Source organism: Falco peregrinus, chromosome Z (genome assembly GCF_023634155.1).
Source record: "Falco peregrinus isolate bFalPer1 chromosome Z, bFalPer1.pri, whole genome shotgun sequence".
NCBI lineage: Eukaryota > Metazoa > Chordata > Aves > Falconiformes > Falconidae > Falco > Falco peregrinus.
In genome coordinates this window covers 65374800-65400180 of record NC_073739.1, presented here as the reverse complement: position 1 = coordinate 65400180, position 25381 = coordinate 65374800, and the positions used below count along the sequence as shown (strand labels likewise).

At 40.0% G+C, this 25381-nt stretch overlaps 1 protein-coding gene across 4 annotated transcripts; it reads right to left on the bottom strand.

Annotated features, from left to right (window-relative positions):
• Positions 1–1855: 1855 nt before the first annotated feature.
• Positions 1856–24153, bottom strand: MIER3 (MIER family member 3). Of its 4 annotated transcripts, none has more exons than XM_055791239.1 (13): positions 23995–24153; positions 23201–23225; positions 20843–20988; positions 18862–18996; positions 17359–17479; positions 15061–15146; positions 14791–14863; positions 12181–12332; positions 11651–11732; positions 8226–8317; positions 6237–6364; positions 5898–6043; positions 1856–5813 (listed from the first exon to the last, which is right to left on the bottom strand). In XM_055791239.1, exons 1-13 carry the CDS (start codon positions 24001–24003, stop codon positions 5356–5358), a joined length of 1653 nt encoding a protein of 550 aa, XP_055647214.1. In that variant the 5' UTR covers positions 24004–24153; the 3' UTR covers positions 1856–5355. The 4 variants fall into 4 exon arrangements, with proteins under 4 accessions (XP_055647214.1, XP_055647213.1, XP_027649108.1 ...); XM_055791238.1 differs by having other exon boundaries at positions 8226–8320; positions 23995–24152; XM_027793307.2 differs by lacking the exons at positions 23201–23225; positions 23995–24153 and adding an exon at positions 22013–23110 and having other exon boundaries at positions 8226–8320.
• Between the last annotated feature and the right edge of the window lie 1228 nt (positions 24154–25381).

The window sequence follows — 25381 nt, the reverse complement described above, 5'->3', positions numbered from 1 at the left end:
GGAGCAGGCAGGGACGGGCAGCCCACAGCTTCGCCACTGCTCAAAGGCTGCCAGGACAGCGCCTTCATATCGGAGGGCCAAGATCTGCTGGGAGCTTGTCATGGTTTAACTCTGGCCGGCAACTAAGCCCCACACAGCTGCTCACTGCCTCTCGCCGTGGGATGGAGGGAGAGAATCAGAAGGGTGAAAGCGAGAAAACTCGTGGGTTGAGATAAAGACAGTTCAATGGGTAAAGCAAAAGGCACGCACACAAGCAAGGCAAAGCACGGAATTCATTCACCGCTTCCCATGGGCAGGCAGGGGTTCAGCCACCCCCAGTGTAGCAGGGCTCCATCACGGGCAACAGTGAAAACAAACACCAGCACTCCAAACATGCCCCCTTCCTCCTTCTTCCCCCGGCTTTATATACTGAAATGATGTCATATGGTATGGAATATCCCTGCTGTCAGTTTGGGTCACCTGTCCTGGCCATGTCTCCTCCCAGCTTCTTACAGCCCTCCAGCCCTTCCGCTGGCAGGGCCTGAGAAAGTGAAAAGCCCTTGACTTCACATAAACACTACTTTAGCAAAAACTAAAAGCATCACTCACACCAGATCCAACACACAGCACTGCACCCCAGCTGAAACCAGGACAGAGTTCTGAACTGCTGTTCCCTACAGTGCATGAAGGGAAATCCAAGTACTACTAAGAAGTGTTTTAGTAAACTGATCTGAAGACCAGTTTTAGTCTCCCGGTCTTTGCTGCCTCCCATTGTGTGGGCAGACCAAGGACTTTGGCACTGAATAGCCAAGCACCATAAGGCCCTCAGGGGCTGCCTATCTTTTTGTGGCAGAAGCAGTTGTGTCCTGAGATCGCTTTAATGGAAATATGAGTAACTACTGAGTTGCTGGGAGAGGTTCGCATCATACATACACTAAGTAAAACTATTCTTAAGTCTCCAGCATCATAAGGCTAATGATTGTGTCAAACCAAGAAAGGAGTAGATGGGATCAGTCATTATGATTTGTTCCAACATTGATCTTTATGCTATAAACAACTAGGAAAAGGTTGGTGCAGCTTGTCACAAGAGTTTTAGATAGGTACCATCTTGCACCTTGTATCAAACGTCATTACAAAGACACTTAATCTGCATCTCTCATCAGGGGAAGCAAAGCTCATTACATTACTTGGAAAATTACCACTTTGCTGTTCAGAATTGTATCAGCTTGCTCTCCTTCCTCATTAAAAAATAATTTATTTACCCAAAGTTTTATTGTGCAAAACCAAGCACGCTGCGCCTAGGGAAGCACAGCACTAACTAAACATGGCCTTTGACAGAATTAGTACATAAGATCTTAGAAGCAATGCAATGCTTTTCAGGGTCCAAGATCAGTGCTCATTTTTTGAGGGAAAGAAAAATCAAGACAAAAAGCCTTTCAAATAGTTTATCTTCAGCATTAAGGCCTAAGCCAAATAAAATTTCTGTATTCACACCTGTAATCTAGCCTGACATGGATTTAAGGATCTGGGCATTTTCTTACACCACAAAACAGGAATGTGTTGCCCACAGCTCACCATGCAGTTCGAATACTGGGTTATACTGCTGTGATGCGTTACTCCAAAGCTAAGTTCTACATCCCGTCTAAGACTTTGCTATACTTAAGCCATAGTGTTTTAATGTTGACGGAAATTATTACTATTTTACCTGCATTGCTGCATGCTGCATTTTTCACTCAACTTATGCAACATTAGGTAATGTGGTAGCATGCACTTTAGTGGCACCCGAAGTTCTTAAACTGTGTTCAGTTACAGCTAATATTTCAGAAACTGATGTAGCAAAAATACTGTAGATGCATGAAAAGCTTTACAAGTAAAGAAAGGTTTCCAGACATTTATTTCTGGAACTGTACACCAGGTATTAAAGTACAACAAATACAAAATAATGCTCAGTAAAATCAGTGTTTATGTACAAATATTAAATCAAATGCAACAATAGCGACTTCCTCTTGAACATCTGATACTAAAACATGTTCCGATTGTCACTAGATTTGTTGTTATGCACAGGGTACTTACTTTGAACTGAGAACAACTGGAATCTCCATTTTATTAGGAGGACTATAACCATTCCTACTGTATTTTACAATTGATATTATCTTCCTCCTTCTTTCAATGAAAAACAGGAATAAAAAAAATAGTAACCTTGTCATTATTTTATAAATTACTGTATTTAGTTTCCCTGTCTGTAGACAAATGTGCTTGTAATACTGGGCAAATAGTGTCCCCGTTGGTCAGTTTATCCATTAGTTTACATTCAAAGCTGAAATATCCACTAGAGACTTTGGTTAAATTAAGTAGCATCACTATGTCCTACTTGATCTGAAGTTTTCCTATACTTTTGACCCTCAATTTTAGAAATCAAAAAAATTGCACAATTCATTGACCTAATTGTATACAATTTAGTATTCTTCAAACAGTATTGTACACCCTTCAAGTAAATTCCGCAGTTTGACCATGACAAGAGGAAAACTAAACATTTAAAAAACTAGCATGAGAAGATGATGTATGACTAATCAAAGTAAAAGTATTGCTATAATCACAGCACCAGTTACACTTCTAAATGAATTGGCTACCCTCTTTAGATTCCCTGTACATAAAAAGGATACATTTACCCAACACTGCAATTGCCCATTATGGATTTTTTGGTTTGTTTTGTATGAAGAAAAAGCATGGCAAAGAACAAAGAATTCATCACAGTTTGTTACAAGAATTGTGCTTCACCATCTAAGAATCAAGGCAATGTAATTTCTTCATATGGCTGCAATTCAGTTATCTTCATGCTGACTTTCAAAACGCAATTCTTTTAATAAACAGTAACAAGTTCTCCATTTAAATGTTTAAACTGAGAGAAAAATAAGTAAGTCCAGCTTTCAAAAGAAAGTTCAATAAATAAGCTATTTTACATGGATAAAGTCATAGTGGTACAAATTTATGAATGTCACATCAAGCATGCACAAAAATGTTACTATACACAGAAGTAGTCAGAAAATATTGAAATAGATATCTAAAAAGATATGAAGAATTTACATATTTACAAAATCTTGCAAATTATTGCCTCATTTTAACAAGGAATTAAAAGTAAACGATACCAGCTAGCTAGCCAACCGGCTAAATAAGATCAGCATTTAAAAATCTATTAGACTAGCTGGAATTCATTTTTCTCTCATATCATTTTCTGAATTTTGGTCAAAAGTCTTTATTAAATAACTAAAGTGTCCATTCAACTTGCTGACAACCCAAACCTTAGACAAGTCTCTGTCTACATTACGAGCCCAGCAATGCATAGATAAACTGAATATATTACTGCATCAGCTAATAAGAATGGGCATGTTCATTTAAGTGCAACTGGTATAAGCATTCAGTCATCTTTGTATAACGATTTTTATACAGACCAGCCACTCACTGTAAACCCATAGATAAACTTGAATGCATAACAATGGAGAATTATGGCCAGTATTTTACAAAATTACATAAAATGTGTTGATTCATAAACAAAAAAACAAGGTACAAAGTTCAGCACAAAACACAGCAACAAGAAGCTGACAACTTGGCTAAAAATGTCAGCGTACAACACAGGGCCACGGCTACCCGTTATTTACTGTGTACTTACTAAAGTTACATATTTCAGATGTGCAAGTTAAGAACTGATTACAAAATTACTTCTACTTTTGTCCACTGTGCTAAACTATTTGTTTTTAATATGGTAAATGTGCTATTGCATAAACACCTCAAAGCAATCTTCATCACAATGCTGTAAAGAAAACTCCATACGCTGCATCCGAAACTCAGGATATCCGAAACTCAGGATATCAATGCAGTTCACAGTATGCATAATAAATACCCTCTTCCCTTTCAAATATTAAAGTCACTACTTTCTAATTACTCAACATAACCTTGAAGCAACTATTACAAATATCAACAACGCAAGCTTAATCACTTGAATAATGAAAACAAACTAGTGGCAATTAAATTTGTAATACAAACAGTGCAAAGAAAAAAGCATGGAGGAAAAGGGGTAATCCTACTGAAGTAAGATCCAGATTCTCATCAAAAAACCCTACAAGTTGTATACTACACTATGTTACAAGCCAATATATGTTTGGTTTGACTCTCCTGTAAGAATTTAAGAATAAACATTTGCAAGACAAACTTCCTGGATGGCTAAATTGCACTCAATGTTCAAAATAAAATAAAAAAAAAAAAAATCACTGAAGTCAAAAAGTTCCTTTTATGGGAAACATTTTTACTCATCTTTTCCTATTTAACCAAGGTAGTGATGTCCTATTTTTGAGCCAATTACTTGCCAAAACAAAAAAATGCCATCCACACTAAAGAAAAAGTTTCAAATACATACTTCAAGGTTCTACTATTCCTATATAAACTAGATCATCCCTCAAACTGTAACACTTTGAACTGCAGTGCTCCAAACAATTTAAGATGTCTTCCAAAAGTAGACTGTCTGTTTAGCAGTAAATCCTAAGCTGTGCAGACTGTAGCTTTATAAAACACCACCTGCCTTAGGAAAGTTAAGGTACATGATTACATTAGTCTTCCAAGTTGTGGACAAAACCCATCCAAACACAATATAGCCTAAAACGTATCTGCTTAAGCCGGTAAGGAAGTTTGAAGTACACAGACACCTATGGCAGCATAATTACTTCTGTATAAGGTAGCCATGGCCTGTAATTTTGCAACAGCATCGAAGTGTAGGTCTTCACACTTTGCTCATGTTAAGTCCCTTGTGCTAGCTTCCGCCAAGATGAACTTGCTGTTTTGTAAACTGAAGTGCTCTAGTTTAGTATCACATGAGAGAAGGTTCCATTTAAAAAACATCCTTGTATGTTTGTGCAGTTTAAATTAAAGAAATCCATCCCTGCCTTTATAAGAAAGAAAAACAAAACAAAACAAATGCTACATTGAGCAGGGATCGGGATCGGTACCTGTAAACATTGTTATTCCACTGCATCTGTTACGGCAAAAGTAACTTAGACTAAAGTCACTCCAATCCGTTCAGAACTTCTGTGCTGGTTTTGAAATGGTGGCCTCCGTCTACAGGCTTTAAAAAAACATGGAAGCAGAGCTTAAAGCTGCACCACAGAGTTCTCTTAGTCCCAAACTCTGCCAAATAACCTATGACATTTCCACATTTATGGACTGAAAAACGAAATTACTCTTGATAAATCAAGATACAGTTCTATACATACAAAGACATCACTGATGTCATAAAGTTCAAACTTCCAGTGAAAGACTAAGCAAACCTGATAGCTCCCATCAAGTTTACTACTACTGCATAAAGTACCCATTGTTTGTTTTCCACAGTCATTCTGAGTGAAGGGCTGCATGTTGGTGAAGAGTGTGGGTATTGATAAAACCATTTGTCTCATTTGCAGATAGACTGCTGAAGTCAGCCACTGAAACAGCCATTTTGGCACTGGTAATATGGTGTGTGTGGTTCTCAAAGTCCACACCAAGGTTATTTACAGAGACATCATTCATGAAAGATTCTGGGACAGCAATTCCCATTTTCAATCTCTTTGCAGGTCTTTCTGTCTCCTCACTGCACATGTTTATTGGGTTTAGCTCTGAATGATAAAAGCCGGTCTCAAATAAATTAAAACAATCACTTTCACCATTGCTAGGTAAGTTAAGCAATTCTTCTGTTCCAACAGGCACGTGATTAACTGGTGCTCGGGGTAAGCTGTCCATAGAGGGAAAGGCGTCATCGAGGCAGTTCACATCTGAAGTGTGGCAGACTGTAGCTACACTGTTTGTCAATGCTGAAAAAAAGATGAAGACAAATGCAAATGAAATAGCTGTTTACATAGTTACAACAAAAAGGTGGGTTTTTTTTCTTGATTTACCTGTCAACTCATTGGCAGTGATAGAGTTCAGAATGCTTAGCTGTTGATCAGGAATGGTTTCTGTTCGACTATTAGATGTTAAGGCTGAAGAATGCACTGCTCCCCCAAGGGCTTCTGCTTCATCTACCAAACGATCCATGTAGTCCCTAAAAGAATATTGCATCCATAAATATTATTTAACTGAAAAGAAGGCCTAAAAATTATGATGGATTTAATTTTAGTTGCCATAGCCACTGCAGCATTATGCTGCAATGATAGAAGGAAAAGGAAAAGGAAGAGAAGTATCTTCCACATTTATGATTTGCAACAGAAAACATATTCCAAGAATGTTTTACTTACGTAACTCCTGGATGATGGTTGTATCTCTTCTTTCCAAATCTTGTTTGCTGAGCAAAGTAATCATAACGTTCTGACTTTTTCCACATGTAATAGAAAGCCACACACTCAGGAACTGTTCTGGTTCTTACCTAAAAGATGGCAAGAAGAACTGACAGTATCAGTGTAAACCCTTATGTTTTGTCATCTGCCCAGCTCCCATTCCTGCATTCTAGTAGTATCTGGCACCAGGCAATTAAATTAGGAGACTTCAAACAGATCTATAGTTTCAAGTAAGTATTAAATTTGTTCTACTGTATGCTTTACTGGCTTTTGTAAAACTAGACTGAAACCGTACCTACGTTGAAGCATTTATATATATATATATAATTATATATATCAATTTTTTAAACTACGCAATAGACTCTCTCTTAAGATGGAGAAAGCTGAGCAAATCAATGACCTATAAGAAGCAAAACAGAAAAGACCTTGGGTACTTTTGGGTAGTCCAGAACTGTGGAGGCTTTGACAACAGATAATCACAACAGTAAATGCTTAAAGATCAAAATAAAATTATAGTCTTATTGAGAAGGTATAAAGGACTCAAAAGACCCATTCTGATCTATGTTAAGTCTTTGTCTCTTCCCCCAAAATGGAGGTTGCTATGTGAAGTCAGATTCTTGGAGAAAAAGTAATTACTTCTACCTATACTCACAATAGACTGTATCTGTTTTTAGATGCAGAAACATTTCACATAATCATCAGCCCACAGTTCCAGTTTAAGTTTTACAACTATCATATACAAATCTATCCAGATACAGTCTGGCAGTAAACTATAGTTAAGCTTAATAAAACTTATAGCAAGATCAGAGGCAAATCCAAAGTGCCTTAGGTGTAGTAGACACAAACATACCAAGCAGGTGAAGAAATGAATGGATGTCCATATGCTAGTATATAAAGTCCCAGTTAACAACCCTTTGCAGTACAGTGATAAGGAAACATCTCTTGCTAAATTTCTCCATGCACTAAATCATGTCTAGCTGACACTTTCCATATACAAGTGACATCAGCTTATGCTGGGTCCCAAAACTTTCCCTAGACTTTCTGCCATTATCTGGAAAAAAAACCCAGTGGACTTCTTAGACAGATGCTGGTCCGTAGCAACAAATACAACAACCCACATACTTTGTTGTGTGTTGGAAAAAATATTTTTAAATTATTTCTTTGCATCTCCGACGACTTACTGTTTATTGGTAAGGTCCATTTAAAATCTGAAGAACCCAAACATTGTTTAGGACAGGTTAAAAGCAGGTACTGAGCAGGACTAGCTGACTGTTTTTGAACAGCAACCATAACTCTATGAAGTTTAGCAGAAATACAATAAAAACACCGGACTCCTGAAGAAAAAACCTCCAAGGTGGTATTAAAGCAAAAAGGAGATATGCAGGAAATCTGGAAACATCCATATTTGTCAACTGTTGCTTTTTGATTTAAAAAAAAAAAATTAAAAAAATCACTAATCTTCAGGCACAGAGGAGTCAATCAGAAACAATCCAGATCAAGATTAGAACTCCTCCACTGGCCAGAAAACTGAGTACTGATGGATAACTACACTTCTGAAAACACAACAAACTAAGCCTGTTCCTGTAAACTTACACCTTCCTGGTGACAAAAATAAGTTAAGTAAATACATATTTTCCCCTCCCACAGCCATGGTATGGAAATACTGTAGTTCTAGGAGAAGCACACATTTAAACTGAATTATAATATAAATGCATAACTGGGAGTAATGTCAACGTAAGTTGATTTCAGAGAGAATACATTGACACATCTCACAATGCCTAGCTTTTCCAGTGACATCTGAGGACAAATGAGCACAAAAATGCCAAGGTGGTTTTTAGTATGTTGGTCCTTACTTTACTCTTCTGCATAGCTTATGACAAATGTATTGCTTTAACAATTTTCAGCATCATATCATCTACCAATTCTTCTTCTTAACTGTAAAATACTAACCTTGTTTTTCTGTATGAGATGGAAGTCTTTTCCATAAATCAGAAGTGCATGTTCAAAGCTTCTGCATTCTTCTTCTGTCCATGCTGTCATCTCTTCTAGAGAATTACAAAAGTAGCACAATAAACTTGATTTCACTCACTAACCTTTTACAAAGAATTAAAGTATTTGTTGCTAATGGATGAAAATTCGAATGCATTCTAAAAAAATAATTATTTATATCCATGTTATTTCCTTTACTGTATAGATATCCTACCCAAAATCTAACACTTTTCTTCATAACAAATGATACAAGAGTTTGATTTCTGAAATCTTTCATCCTTGAGGGCAAAGGACATTAAAAAGGTCTATTATTTCTGGAGAAGTTTGTCATCAAAAAGCAAGGTATGATAACGTCACTGAAGTATAAAGTGAGATAATTTTTCTGAGTATTTCTTCTCACATAGGATACAAAGAACAGTAGTTGTCAGAAAAAGAGTGAAGGAAAAATCTGTTATGACAGATGTCCCAGGTTTGACCAAGTGAGCAGTACTTCAATTCAGCCATCACCAAAAAGAAGGCCTGGCTGAGATCAGCTCTGCTGTGCAAACAGAGAGAACTGTGCTAGGCCGTATCTTCTCAGGAGTTACGAAGCCTACTAGGCCATGTCTTATCAGGAGCTAACAGTACCGGCCTGAGCAGGGACCACACAAAACTGCTACAGCTGCACACCTGCACGTACACCACAGTGGGAGTTGACTACAAATCAGTCACTTTACACTACAAATACCTGTAGCCACCCTCAAGCCCATTGAGTTCTCCTGTACAGAAGCAGGCTGAACAGATGTGATCTGCCCTTGAGCAGGGAAGGGACACGTCTCAGGGCTACCCTTCAGGGCTGAGACATCCCTCACCTGGCACCTGATGGCTATTAAAAAGGTAAGTGGCATTTTACATTAAGCCTAAAAGTATATTCTATGCTAGCAATATCTGTATGTATCAAGCTATAGTTTAATTATTAGAACAGCAGTAAGTAGTATGTGTTTGACCACCACCTAATTATTAATTATTGTTAATCACTGTTAAAGCACTGTTTAATTGCTATTCCATTATTAATTAAAATTTAATTACCAATAATAAATTAACTATAATTTGATCATTTAATTGTTAATAAAACCTTTTCATTAACACCATAACAATGGCTTTTCTTAATAATTCACCTGCGACAACAATTGGAGAAGTTGGCAGGATGGCAGATTCAATCACTGACTCCTTACGGAGACACAGAGTTAACCCTTCACTGAAATTTTCAGATGACTGGGTGCATGAAAAACAGGATAATTGGAATAAGATAAAAGAACAGTTGAACCTTGTGAGAGGGAAACTGAAGTAATAATAACATACAAGATATTGAAGAGGTGTTTAGGAGCTGCATATCAGTATAAGGACTGCGAAGAACAAGAAATGAGAATGTTACAAGATGAGGTTGAACAAAGAAACAAAGAAAAAGATAAGAAATGCTGCTACCTCTGTGAATAGACTAATTGCTTAAACAACTGGGGGAGGAAACAGAAAAACGCAGGAAGGTAGATGATAAACTCATGGTTCCAAATCCCTCCAGATCCTGTAAAAACTTGTAAGCCAATGATTTCCCTGGAAGACAGGGACAGAGATATTTGGCAGGACCCCAGTGAAGAATTTAGCAGTAAGAGTGAACTAGATGAATCAGAATTCAATGTAGCCCCTGTGGTGATGTGACCCTGGCTCGACGCCAGGTGCCCACCAAAACCACTCTATTACACCCCTCCTCAACCAGACGGGGGAAAGAAAATGTAACAAAAGGCTCATGCACCGAGATAAGGACAGGGAGCGATCACTCAGCAGTTATTGTCACCGGCAAAACAGATTCAACTTGGGGAAATTTAATTTACTACCATTCAAATCAGAAAAACACCTTCCCCCCACCCCTTTCTTCTTCCCAGGCTTAACAATTCCTGATTTCTCTACCACCTCCCAAGTGACGCAGGGGTACGGGGACTGGGGGTTACGGTCAGTTCATCACATGTTGTTTCTGCTGCTTCTTCCTCCTCACACTCTTCCCCTGCTCCAGTGTGGGGTCCCTCCCACTGGAGACAGTTCTCCATGAACTTCTCCAGTGTGAGTCCTTCCCACACGCTGCGGTTCTTCTCATACAGTTCCCGTGTGTGTCCCTTCCACAGGGTGCAGTCCTTCAGGAATAGACTGCTCCCACATGGGTCCCCCACAGGGCCACACGTCCTGCCAAGAACCTGCTCCAGCACAGGCTTCCCATTGGTCACAGCCTCCTTCAGGCATTTTTAATTCTCATCTTGGAAAATAGCAGTGAACTTCAGCAGGTAGGGTGGATCATAGCATAATGGTTACTCTAAGAGACAGGCACTGAGTGTTATCATCCTTTATGATCCTTAATGAGTATGTAAGAAGTTCCACCTGACTTGCGGCAGCAGAGGAGCATGAGTACTAGTCCTTCGGATAGAATTTTGGGCTCTGAACCATGAATGGGCAGAGATATTTTTCAAACCCCAAACAGATGGCTGAATCCCAGAGAGGTGTGGGTTTTAGGATACAGCTCTACAATTGATACTTCCGTATTGGTTAGGTCTACACAATCTCTTCTTGTACCTGAGCTCCCTGAAGCACTGCTCTGACAGTCCTTCAGCTTTACCTCAGACGCTTAGCTTTCATAGCACCTAACTCATAAACACTCAAGCTCCCTTTGGATCCAATTCTGAGTAGGGAATATCTGCTCAAACTCCATTTCTGCTTTATGCAACATGTATGTTAAAATACAGGACAAAGAACTGTCTTTCCTAAATGATAAACTCTGATTTTTATTTAAGGGAGTAACAAAGTTAGGAACAAACAAGATGGAAGCTCATTTTCCACTGTAAACTTAAGCAAAGATCTCCACACTCTAACAAAGACCTATGAAACAATATGGTAGAATGAGAAGGTTGGTAGAGCACAACATTAGCAAGTGAGGAAGAGAATGGGGCTTATTTATACAGCCAGCTATGTTATCCTGATTTTGGTATAAATGTCATCAAATTATAACTGATTGTGATCTCAAAAAGATACTGTAATATGGGTGAGAACTGTCTTATGGGAGCAAAATTATCGCTCCCCCCACCCCTCTCCTCAGTCTGTGCTATTATTAACACAGCAATGGAGGAAAGAAGGTAAGGTCAAAAGCTTCCTTCAATCATTACACAAGTTGCAAACTTCTCTAGCAGGAATTTCCAACAGGTCAACAGCCAGATGATATCTAATCTGTGATAAAGACTTCATAGAAAGGGATGTGTTCATCAATCTGATTCTTAGTCAAGGTTTTTCCACATAACTTTTTCCACTCTTTCCCCCACTCCCTGTCCCAAACACACATCTCTGAAAAAACAGGTACCCTCTCTTACCCTGAGATGCCTTTCCATTTGAGCAGTATCTCTCAATTGCTTCTTTAATATTATGGCTACTTTTAAGAAGTTCATACAGCGCCTATAAAATAGAAAAGTCTTTAGAAAGAGTCCAAATTTGTAAATATCTGATCTAGACCTCTAGAGGTAGCCTTTCAGTAAGCATATCTAATGTAAAAAGAGGATTTCTCTTCATACATGACACAAATATTAAAGTAACAACCAAAAGCAAAAACATCCAAAAGTTGAGGCAACGCTTAATTAAAAAAAAATTAAATCATGATAAGCAATTAAAAAAGCTGGATTTGTCAACAGCATGGCAATCAGAAACATCACAGATCACAACGCTGCCAACAATCTTGTAATTTTAAGCATGTGCTTACAACTACAAATAAGATCCTCACCCCAATAACACCTAATTAAAAAAAAATAAAGAAATTTAGTATTTCTGCCTTTGTAATACAAGGCAAAGAGAACACATGTTAATTGCAAAGCAATGTGTCACAAATGGAACAGGATATAAAACATACTTGTTCATTGTCCCGTGTATGTAGTCCTTCAGGAATTCTGCCAATCATTTTTTCATTTCCTGTTCTTAAGGAGGTTTCAAAAAGGTATTCTTTAACTTTACTTTCTGAGATCACGTCAGGTTTCCAAAGTAAATGGTCTTCATTTTCATAAGCTGTTAAAACAGAAACCCATTAACACCAGGTGGGCCATTTTTAAGGCTGTAATATTACAAGCTATTTCAGAAAGACGAAGAACGTGAACACAGAAGTAATCAAATCAAGCACCATCACACCAATTTTAAGCTGCAGCTCACTTTTTCCCCAAAAGCTTCAGTTAAGAGACAGACTCTGCAGCGTGACATGGTAAAGAGATTCAGGTTCCATGAGGATAACTGACTGAACTCTATGACAAAGAGTCTTTACAGAGGAGCTTGTTGACAGCTAGATGATTCAAGTAAAATTACGCATATGTATTTATCATCTTAATATAAAAAAACTAGCAAACCCATTCAGTTTTACTCAGCTGTTTTAAAAACAAACTAGTTTACAGTAAAAAAAGTGTAAGATATTACTTTAATATTCCAAATGTTACAAGCCCCACCCCCCCAAAAAGAAGAGGTGGTGACTAGTTGGTAATTTTCAACTAAAACTTGCCAAAAATTACTCAACAGAATGCAAATCTAACTCTCAATGTGGTAATACTGTTAAGAACTTGTATGTTGTATACTTTACAAGCAATCAGGATGTCTAGTCCTCCTTCATAGTCCACTAAAATCATGTATGCTCCCCTTAAGTAGCTTATTTGAAAGAAAATATACTGGAAATACACTGGAAATACGCAGGAGTTGGCCTGCACCTTTGTCGGTCTGTACTTGTTTTAATTATAAATTAAACTATAAACCCTTTGCTCTGATCAATAGATGTGATTAACACTGCACATAATGTTTCATGTACTCTCTTGGCAATACAGAATTAAGAGTTACTCAATTCAAACATGTGAGCACAGTAGCTGTTACAGTAGAAGAGATGATTCTCAAATCTCTCATAGAACTACATGAAACAACATTAAACTAAGGTGAGGAATAAAATTACATCTTCTCTGAAAGTTCTGCTATAGCTGAAGAACACAAAAAGCTTCCTAACAGACATATTACAAGTGTAAAGCTTATAGCAGTGCAGAACTGCCTTCTAGCACAATCCTGGTAGCTGGGACTGTGTAGCAGAAACATAAGCCCCTGGTTGCCATCACAAACTCTTTAGGGAGTACAGAAAAGTCTTCGCAAAATCCTTCATCCTTACAGTCACATCCAACCTCTCCAAGCACTGCTGATGCTCAGTTTCAACCTCCTTTATCAATCAAGGCAACCCAGCACTTCTTGCTGGAGTGGATGACTGATAATCTCAAGAGGAGCTCCTCAGGCTCTCTGATCCCAGAGGTACCTCTTTTCTCTTGGCCACATCACTGGTTCTCTCTAGCACCAGCTCACTTCAGAGAAAACTGTCAGACTAACCCCATCCTAGTCATCCTCTGGTTATTGGCATCATGATAAGCAATTAAAAAAGCTGGATTTGTCAACAGCATGGCAATCAGAAACATCACAGATCACAATGCTGCCAACAATCTTGTAATTTTAAGCATGTGCTTACATGCTTACACTTCTCTAGTTCTTGGCTGAGGAGAAGTCAAGATGTGTAAACAGTGAAAGGACTATCCAGATAGATCTGATTCTTACTCCTCCATTTCTTACAACCAGTAAGCATCATGCTTGATTCTTAGAAAACAGGAGACTTCCCTAGGTGTCTTAAGCAACACAGGAGATGTTCATTTGCTAATGCTTCCAGCTCCATCCATTTTTGAATGTGGAGAAGAATGTTTGGTATGCAGTTGGTAATGATAAAATGACTTTATATACTTCATTAGAATAAAATCCCCGTGAAATGTGCCACCCACGAGCAAATTTATTTGCTTTTTGAATTCCACAGCTGTATGTACTACACTTTTCTCACAGCACACGTTTCTGAAGATACAAAATAAAACTCTGTTAAATAGGGTTTTTTTCACTCTAGCACAACTGCAGATTTTAACCTAATTTTACACTGGAATAACATCATACTGAAAACATCTTTTTAAAAGACAGTGTATCAGGACCTACATCATCTACTCATGCTATGGCAATTTAAAATAGTTTATTGCTTTCTTTTCCATAACCATTTTGTAACCCACATTGTTGTGCTATCTAAAAAACAAGCAAAGAAAAATACAATTTTGAAGATCTTCAGTGTAAACTAAGTTACATGCTCACAGCCCAATTATGATACTCTGATGAAAGTATTTACTCCTTGACTCATAGTCTGTGGCCTCCTAATATTACTAGATACTTCAGAACTAACACTGTAACCCACCCTCCAACATTTTCTTGAGAATGTCCTCTCAAAGTTGAAGAATCATATTTCTGAGATATAATTATGTGGTGTGCTACTTCAATATTCTAGTGCCCTTTTTTTTTTTTTTTTTAAGGTCTCTGAGACTTCAACTAAGCCACTGAACTTACCTTAGAAATTTAAGTAATATTTATCAATCAAGTGCTATGTATAAGCAAAATAAAAAGCAAAACAGTGAGAACAACTTACCCTTTTCATCATCACTGTATCTGCCAACGTAAGGTGGAATTTCAGCCTGGTACTGTGAACCAACCATTATCTCCTGAAGATGGAAAAAAAATGAAAAGAGAAAGGTATTAACTTAATATTTTGTGTATGGAAGGACGAAAAATGCCTTAACCTGGCATTTGACAGAGTATTCCACAATTACAGTACTATTGTAGGTATGTGCTATAAATCTTACTGCATTTTTCTTAACAGTAAAATTTTAACATTTTTTTAAAAAGATATAATTATTACCTTTCTCAAATCTTCAGATGAATTACCATTGTCTGCCTCTACATCTTCGCCCTCTGATTCCTTATCTCCATCACACGTAGTGTTTGCTTCAGACATGAAAGAAGTTTGTTTTTAGCTAGGAAGAATTTTCAGTTCAAACACAGAACTACAAAATATCATTTACTTTTCAAATGAGAACCTGCTTTTGTTCTGGAAAACACTTATCATGAGTCTGTTGATTCACATTTCTATCAGAATTCTGTTAATCTATACTTCTATCAAACTAGCACAAAGTCAGAAGGCACTGGTACTTTTATACTGCTGAAGTGAAACATTTATCAACACAGCAGCTGAGACCACCTACTATATTTCTAACAGGCAAAAGGAAATGAGATAATTTTTCATCAATTCTTTCAATAAAAGCTTATACCTTACAGAAAAGGTACGAGAAACTCAGAAACTTTCAGGGTTGTGACTTAGCCTCAGGTTAATCACAAAGAAAGTAAACTTGAAGGCATGTCTTTATTGCCTACTAAAACCTTTCATCAGAAGTTTTAATGGGCATTCAAAACATTCCTTGAACAAGGCTGCCTCAGCATGGAGTGAAGACAGATGAGAGACACAAAATGGAATAAGCAGAAGACAGCAAAAGACTGCTTGTTCCTCTTTAACCTTTCTTTCTGTAGGAAGAACTACAGCAGAGCATTCCAAGCAATTCAAATACAGTACTCTATATAAGAACTCATTTCAGAATCTGGAATGCAGTAGTACAAGGCTCTGAAGTAACTCTATTTTTATAGCTGTATAATCCCCCAACAGAATGGAATCTACAGTTCTGATACAACTGAAGCTACTTCGTATTCCTAAACTTCAGAGACAACATAAATAGGGTTGCAACTGTAGCTTCATCACAACTAAACAGAATCGTCAACATCAGAGACAGCATGCAAGAAGACTGTATGAGCTGGGGCTCTTCTTCTGTAGTCATTACTACAACCAGAAGTAGCAAGCAGGAAGCTAACCTGAATGCATGAAATAACAATATGCCTATATAATCACAGCCAGTTGTTTTTTCCAATTGATGCAAATTTAATAAAAAAGCCTGTGTTATACATTAGACACGTTTATCTCAAAACTTTTTGTTATCTTAGTATCTGAGAAATGGACAGAGACCAGAAAAGAAGATTAAACTGCCAACGGCACAGAGAACTGACATCTCCCTCCCTGAAATGGTGGACATTTGATTCTAAGATGTCCAGCCAAGAGTTCTAATAGAGAAAGTACCATTCTGATAGAAAACCATGATAGCTGAAAACAAACATGACTGTTTCTTAACCCTTATTAAGATGAGAGGCTAACCATTTTTTCTGTAAAGCTGCCACACTTTCAGTGTCATATTCATTAACTTAAGTGCCAGCAAGTTTGGGCTTAAGTTTCAGTTACTTAGTTAAGTTAATTAACTGAAAAAAGGGCGTAACAGTTTTTAAGGGTTTTGTATCTCTTCCATACAAATGTCTATTACACAATCACCATGATGCACACAGGGCTTTGATTGCTGATGACTGAGGCAGCAGACCCACTTTATCGTCCCCCTTCTCTAGAGGAATGAAACCCCCCAGGAATAGCTTAAGATACTTGCCAAATTAAAACTGTGACAAAAGTCCTCCACACTGCTCGAACTCTAGTACACCAGTGAACAAATAAGCTGCAACAGGCAATGAGAAATATCTTCTCCAGGTTGGGTAAGTGAACCACTGGTTCTCAAGTCTTTCCCAACATAGCTCCATGGGTAGTGATTTTTGGTGGTCATGGGTTTATAGGTCCCATCCCATATAAAATCACTTTGGCTCACCCTATGAAGTCCTACAGAAAAGTGTTGAATGTGTGAAGGGAAATAATCTTAAGCAAACTGCATCCCAATATACAACCACAGGCTGCATGGAAGAGTCACTGGCTTAAAAACAGCAGCAAGTATTTCAGTAGAGTAACACTACTTTCAGAGAATGAGTTACATATTCATGTAATTCACTAACATATTGAAAACCATTAAGGGTGACACCAATACAGTAACTTTATAATTAATAGTTGATGTAGTATTTGTCGAGAAAATACTTTTACTTATGCTTTGAGCATAGTACCAAATTTTAGGTAATCAGCAATACCAATCAAAGACAATATTCATGGTACAGCATCCTGCAAAGCACTGTTTTTCAATTCCTGGTAAAGTCAGCACTACTCTTCAATTTTCACACTTTAAACTCGGAAGCTATATACAATGCTAAGACTTTTTGAGTACTATTATAAAAGGAGGTTTCCTACATCTTAATGGCCGCGGAAAGAAGTCAGTAGCCTCATGTGAAGTAACTGATGGTGTCAAGTCATCAGCAGAGGACTGTGTTTCTTCATCATCACCTGACAAGAGGTCTTTAGCGATTTCCTCCTGTATTATTAAAATAAAAAAATAAAACCTCAGATTGACTATTAAGTAGACTGGTGAGCATTTAGATTCAGCAAACTGTAAGTCCCATTAATTAAAATCAGTTACTTCACCACAAATGAATTTAGCAGACCATACTCCCTTAATTAAAAAGCAAGTTTGCTCTTCCTAAATCTAAGAGCAAATATAAGCATTTACTTCAGAGCTGAACACAGGGGTTCATTTCCCGTTTGTCTTCTGTTAAAATAAACACACAAGAAGTAACTTCAGCAATCATCAATGTCAGATGTTCCTCCAACTGCTTCCAAAGAAAAATGCCAGTAAAAACTGCCTCAAATCTTTAGAATTCCGTCATTCCTTTCTATCACAGTTATACAAAAGCTTTAAAAAGCTATTACCTCTTAAACTTGGGGTGGGTTTGTGGTTGTTTTTTTTAAATAATAAAATCAAACAGCCAGGCACTTTTGTAGACTTTTGCTGAGAGGACAGTTACAGATAACAGACAACCTGTTATCTTCCCAGACCACAAAAAACATGGTATTTCTGTAAGTTTAAACCAAAGATATTAAGAAAGAAGAAGCACACTTCCTTCAAGTAGCAGACATATTTGAACTCTTCCGCATAAAGGAGTTAGGAAGGGAAAGAACTGTATTAGACAACAAGCTGACTACACTTTCGTAGTCTCAACACAATCATGAATCCTAATGAGAATCAGATGTGCAGAGCCATCATCATACACTACTTTTTGTGGAGCTCATACTCAGAGAAAAAAAAAAGGCATATACTTACTACCTACATACTTAGAATCCAAACTACTAGCTGCATATGCTTTGTAACAACAAATCATACTAAAATCTCAGAACTCAAAAGTTAGCTTGCAAATCACAAAACTTGAACTTTCAGGTTTTTACATCAGCAACGCAACACAAGTCACTGCACATAAAACCCCTCTCTCACTCCACAAAGTTGTAACCTTTCCAAATGATACATGTTTGAAAGCAAACCACCAAACCATTCAGGAGTGCATTTTCAAGATATTCACAAATGTTTTGATGTGTGTTGGAAGCCAGAATAAAGACTTCTGGACATAATCAAAAAACTGCACCTATTCAAAGGGTTTTGGATGTGTTTTAGAAGAACACTTTTTCATTTCTCATTTCTGGTAATATAGCGCCACTAAAGTTGCTATCCATTTTTAAGTGCAATAACTATAATTAGAATCAGATCCTCTATATCCTTGCAAAAGGGTGAATTCAGAGTAGTATTGTATAATGAATTTAACAAAAGTATGTATTTTTTAACACCAAGAGATAGTGAAATATAATTTAAGGTCACCTGGATTTCTGCTTTTAAACCATATTAAGGTGAAAACAGTTCCGACTTACTTTATCTAGAGTCATATCTGGAAGTTCATCTGCAAGTTCACTTGGAGAGCTATCTGCACTGGAACCTGCCATAACTGGAATCGTGGGTTCATAGCCATAGAATGCCAGTAAATCTTCCAATGGCATGTTTCCTTCCTAATACAAGAGGATTTACAAACATTTCAACAAGTTACCAAATACTTGTAAACAGTTCAGGCTTAAAAGGATAAGACATATTTTGAAGACCAAAATTGACAAACAAACAAAGAAAAACTTAATTGAAAGCAGGAATCTTGATTATAAATATTATAAACACTATTTTCAGGCACGGGATTGAAAATAATTCATAACCATGTCTCGGCATATAGTGAAGTCTCATCAAACTATTGAAGAAAACTGTTTACTGCATGAAACTAAGGAGTAATTCTTAAAAATATTCTCCTTATCTTATTCATACTCTAGAGCATGATTTGCCTGTATTTCTTCAAGAAAGAAGATAATCTAGAAACATTACCAACTGCCCTACAAGAGAGAAATGCAGAAAACCTTCCAAGACTTTAGTCCTACATAGTTACAGCTCCAAGTGTGCAAAAACCCAGAAAAGTAAATCAATACAGCAACTTTTAAGCCCCCCCCCTCCATCTCCTGCACAATGTATTTTATAATGACTGTTGAGAAGGTAATAGGAGAAAGACAGAAAGCAAAAATCAAGACAAACACTTGATTTATAACCTGTTTTTTCAACAGCTTCTGATTAAGTGATTTTAGTCTCATCATACTTGCATCCTAATACAATTAATAAAACAATAAACAGTGGAGATTTTTTTAGTTACCTGATTCAATATTAAAAATATTTTCTAATATTTATACCTTTAAAAGTTATATTACCTTTAAAAATTTCTTGTTGAATTCATACACTGATTAAATTACTTGTTTTCTTTAGTCAGCTAAGGTCTTAGTCCTGCAAAGACTTTTCACAATGGGTAAACACAAACTCATATCCAAGTCTTTCCAGGATCGGGACCTAAAGTAATAAAGTGTTTCAGATGAGTGGCTCTCAGTTCTTCTTCCTTTTATTATAGAAGCAATAAGATAATTTTGTGGAGTGGTAACAGGACCAAATAAAAAAACCAAAACCCAAAAACACAGGAGTATGAATACTGTCAACTCCACACTTAGAAAATTTGTTTTTACATGGACTACAAAAAACACAGCCTCACATATAATGCTAAAAATTACATTTTCCTGGAACTCTGTTGACCAAGATCTGCAGTTATGCTGAGTGGTGTAAGCAGGTCACCAAACAGTAATGCAAGCAGCATCAGTTTGTGGGTGTTCAGCATTCAGCAGGTGTTTAAAAAAATGGTGATGCACTGTCACAGATGAACAAGAAGTGTAAACAGGAGAAACATGTAATTATAGAGTGTAAAATGGAATAGGAAAAGCCAAGGAGCATGCTGGTCATTCTGTACACCCACCAAATGCCAAACTGATGAAACTATGACAGAGAACTACCATTTACATAGTAAACGAATGTGATCCATCATGCCTAAAAAACAGGACTGTGTGTGCATATTGGAAAAGCAAAACCTGACCAACAGAATGAAATACAGCTAGCTGTCACTCAACAGTATGCAAAACATACAGTTTCAACTTAAGGAACTTACAAAAATCAGAAGTGATAAGCTATATTAGATGATAGGACTCAAAAATCTGCCTCAGTGGTTTCTTTAGCTAAGTGAAAGAACTACTAAATGAAAAGGAAGAATATGAACTTAACATAACACTAATTCCTTTGAGAAGCTAAGTTCAGGCTTTTTGTGGGAATGCAGTGCTGTATCTTAACCAAACCTGATTTTCTTTTCTGTTTTTAAACAAGCTGCAAAGGCATGTTGTAGGAAACTGCATTATACAATACAAACTGAGGAAAAGGTTGAGTATCCTTTTCCCTAGAGAAGTTACAACATGTACGGACATTTATGAGAGATAGAGACACTCTTACCTTTTCTAAATCTTCAATTTCAGAGCCGAAATTCTTACTTTCTTCCATCATTTCCTCTTCTTCAAGAGTTCGCTCATCATCATAATCATGTACCAACATTTCAGCAGACGGGTCAAAGTCATGATCCTCAGATGATAAAGAGCCAACTGTAAAAAAAAAAAAACAATCTGAGTAATTTTTTTTTTTTTTTTTTACGCCAACATATGAAACTACAAGACAGAAAAAATGATGGTTGCATGTGTTTTGTTTGGTTTTTTTTTAACACACAGGCTCAGAACTCTCAGTGGAATAAATGGAACAAATTCCTAACCACTTCACATTCAGCAGTTTTATCTGATGTTCCCTTTCTGTATAATCTGAGTAATAGGTGCAGTTTTTTCTCTTGCAGTATAACTACTTGAGAGAGCTACATCAACTACTAAAACGGAGTTTCAGAAAGTACAATCCCAAATTAACACTTCACTAAATAAAAGATTGTTCAAAACATCTTGAAATCATCATGAAGGCACAAAGCACACACATAACAAGACTTCAGATGCTGCAAGCCTGATTTATAGACTCCGATTCTATTTACATGACTTATATGGTAATAAGCATAGTTTTTCCACTGGTAAACAGCTAACTTAGGTTGTGAATCAGCTTCCTACTAACAGCAAAATAAAGTGAGACTCACTTCAGATTACTTTAGCCTCACAGATGGATCTTTTATTAAAACTAATTTAATTCTTAGCACTTGATCTAGAAAGGAAGAATAAACATAGCAGAGTTCCAAGAAACACTGAGGAAAACATACCAGAAATAACAAAAAGCTTCTAATGGACCACATTAATTAACAAGCCATTGTGACACCTCTATGGTCTAACAGAAGCTTTTTCCCTACTCAAGAGGACACTGATAAGTCATCAAAAAAGTCCTGTTAAGTGCATTTTGTCAAGTGTTAGAAAGGTTAGCAGTAGATTCAACAAGTTTTAAAGATGCAAATATTCTGCACCTCAAAGTCACTGTTCTACAACGAAAATCACTGAATAAGAAAGTTGTTTTCTTCTTTAACGTTCACTTTTTTCAGCTTCCAGGAAGGAGAAAACAAACAGATTAGGATATTTCTCTTTCACTTCTTGTTTCCCCTTCTAGTTCTCACATACTAGTGCTCTGTTGCAATCGTTGACTTACAAGCAGCAAAGAAAATGTTTAGTAAGAATTGTTTCCATGGAAGAACTTCTTCAGAACTTTGGAAGTTAACAGCTACAAATTTTAAATCCTCTTCAGAAAAATAAAGCAGTATCCGTCCTTGCACTGCTTCCAGCCTTGAAAAGAGACCGTTGTATATACTAACACTTCTCAGTCTTAATGCTTCTAACTAATTTTTCAGCAATTATGCTAAGAGTTAATTCCTTATATGCACGTAATTACAGTACACTTTTATCTGTTTAGCTCACTCAAGGCTTTACTGTTAAAGTTCCTAATATATGTTGAGAAATATTGAGGCCCAAACCATTTTTTATTCATGTACTATTCATATTATGGTCTCACAGACCTTTCAGTACAGCTGATAACACTACTCCAATTACAATAATGACATTACACATCCGATTTTCCTGCTGTTGGCCATCACATCCTTATCCAATTTTAAGGAAGTGTCAACTGCCTTAATCTAATATGTATTTATATGTATTTGTGCTCAAGATTATTGCTCCTTATTACCGTTGTAACTCATTATATGTAAGTAACTGAAGTGGAAGTCCTATTTCACTCACAAGACTTCAGATAAAAAAAGTCCCGCTTCTTTAGTACCTCTGAATGCTCAACATCCCGTTTAAGATATTCAAAACCATACTAAAAAACACAAGCTCAATAAATTTCATAAGAATAGTTAAAAAAGATGAAAAACAGCCAGTGCGGAAGGCAGTTACACAGAAAAAAAGACAACTTCTTCAGCGGTAGCCCTGCTGATGTTAACTATGCTTGCTTGTGTAAAGTATTCCAAAGAACTTTAACTGCAGTTAAAGACTTAAAAATTACTTATGATTATGATTTTATACATTTCCTGTTAGTACCAAGAAGTCAAAAATTTACACAAGCCTGTAGTTATCAGCAACAAGACAGTCTTTCTCCAGGTTACACGGCTTTACTGAGATGCTGACTTAAGATTGCTACAAAACTTTGTTTTCATTTTGGGTTCTGAGCAGCCAATTACTAACTGCAACCGGAGTTAAAGGAAGGACTCCACAGCGCACATCTCCGTTTCTTAAAAATCTGGCAGGCATTAGGAAAGCTACGAGGAGATAAATTTGGGAAGGAGCAGGAAAGAGAGTGGTGTGCGGACGGCAGGCCGGGTGCCGGAGCCGGGCGAGGACGAACCTGGGCTCGAACTCCCAAAGGAAGCCTGCGGGGAGAAGAGAGAGCGAGGTGAGGGCGGGCTCCCTCCGGCCCGGCAGCAGGCAGGGGTCTTCGTTCACGCTCCTTCCCCCCGCCTCCGAGGCTGCCCCCTTCCGCCGCTCCCCACCGGCCTCGGCCCCGGCGTCCCGCCCCGCTGTCCCCTCCATCCCGTTCACCCTCTCCCACCCCTCCTCGTCTCGCTCGCTCGCCGCCAGCCCCTCTCCTTCCCTCCTCCTCCGGCGGCACAAGCCCCCCGAGGCGCCGCGCCCGGCCGGGCCGACGCTCCCGCTCTCTCCGGGCCCGGCCCCAGCCGGGACATGACAGGGGCCGGCAGCGGCGGAGGCTGCCGGACCGGCCACCGCCTCTTCCCCGCTCCCAGCCCCGGGCTCGCTCCTCCTCCCTCCCGCCGGGCGTTTCTCTATCGCCCGCGCTGCGGCGGCGGCTCCGCCGGCCCGTCCCGCTCCCCCCGGGGCCGCGCCGCGCCGGCCGCGCCCCCCTCCGCGCCCGGCCGCGGCCTGTCGGCCGCCCGCGGGCTGCGAACTCGGCACCCGCGCAGCGCGGCGCCCGCCGTGCGGCCTAGTCGCGCAGGCTCCCGCTGCCCCGGCGCCGGGAGCTCCGCCGGCCGCCCCGCCGCCCCGCCGGCCTCCCTGCACCGCCGAACCGCCCCAGAGGCGCCTTACGGGGATGTCGAGGCGGGCGCGGGGGGCCTGCCGGCGACGGGGCCCCGCGGGGAGCCGGCCGAACACCCGGCGCCCCAGCCCGCTTTCCCCGCTCACCTCCGCCATATTGGGACGATTGGGCTGAGGAACAGCGCTGCGCCGAGTGCCCGGATGGGGCCGCTAAGCCAATGGCAGCCGCCGAGCCCCAGCCGGAGCCGGCCGAGGAGCGGAGGGGCCGGCGGGACCGGGCTAGGGAGGAGGAGGCGGCGCCGGGGTAGGGCGCTTTGCCCGCCCCGGCCCGCCGCGCCCCGGCCCCGCCCCGGCCGGCGAGGGCGCTCTGCCCGCCCCGGGCCGCCGCGCCCCGGCCGCGCCCCGGCCCCGCCCCGGCCGGAGAGGGCGCTCTGCCCGCCGCCCAGCCCGGGCCAGAGAGGGGGCGCGGCGCCGGCCGCCACCCGGCTCACTCGGGGGGCATGGGCCGGTGGATGCGCTCGCCCCGCGGCGTGGCCAGCGGAGGCCCCCGCCGTGCCGCCTGCGGGGCCCCGAGGCCGGCTGGAGCCCGGGTGACTCGGTCACCTCCCGTCAGGGCCAGCGCGGCTCCGGCGGCGGCAGCTCTGCCGCCCTGCCCCGGGGCCGGGGGTGCCGGGCCGCGCCGGTACCTGCCGGGCCAGCCGCACTCCCCTCGGCGTCGGGCCCCTTCCCGGTGGTGGCGCGGAGCAGCGCTGGCAGTTACACCGGCACCCGGCCGCCGCCGCGGCTGGAGCAGGAGGCACAGCGTCGGGGCCGTCAGACCTGCCTGCTTTGGGTTGCCTGCTCTGGCTTACAGGGAGAAAGCGAAATTTACTTTGCAGTGGGGGGTTCTGTCTAAAAGTTCAGGCGTTTCACATGCAAGTAATATTTGTTCCAATTTTTTTCAGTGGTATTTTTTGTCCTGGTACACATCAAGTGGGAATTGCCCCATTTTCAGCTTGGTTCCTTCATCCCAGGCTGTAAGGACTCACAATTTCAGTTTTGGAGTCACACGTTCCCACTTCTGGCCGGGATAGCCCCTGCCGTACAGGTGTGTCGGATACTGCTCTGCTGGCGGGTGGTGGGCATCACGGCAACGCTCCGGTGCAATAGTGCCCCAGCTGCATCCCAACCGTGGGATTCTGGAGGCCCAAGGCTGTACCACAAAGTGAACAGCTTTGGATGTGTCCTAAGTTGGGTTCACAGACTGTCCTCGTTTCAGCTGGGACAGAGCTAATTTTCTTCTCAGTAGCTGGTGCAGTGCTGTTTTGGGTTTGATGTGAGAACAATGCTGATGACACGCTGATGATTTTAGTTGTTGCTGGGTGATGTTTATATAAAGTCAAGGACTTACTGGTTTCTCAGGTCCTGCCAGCCAGAGGACTGGAGGGGCACGGGAAACTGGGAGGGGGCACAGCCAGGACAGGTGACCCAAACTGGCCAAGGGATATTCCATGCCATACGACATCATGCTGAGTATATAAACTGGGGGAAGAAT

What these genes read in the sequence shown, in the direction of transcription:
- MIER3 (XM_055791238.1), bottom strand. An exon ending in CTTTGGGAGTTCGAGCCCAG is followed by an intron (nt 20,989 to 23,200) that starts GTTCGTCCTCGC and finishes TTTTTTTTACAG; the next exon opens with TTGGCTCTTTATCATCTGAG. An exon ending in ATCTCATACAGAAAAACAAG is followed by an intron (nt 6,365 to 8,225) that starts GTTAGTATTTTA and finishes GCCATCTTTTAG; the next exon opens with GTAAGAACCAGAACAGTTCC.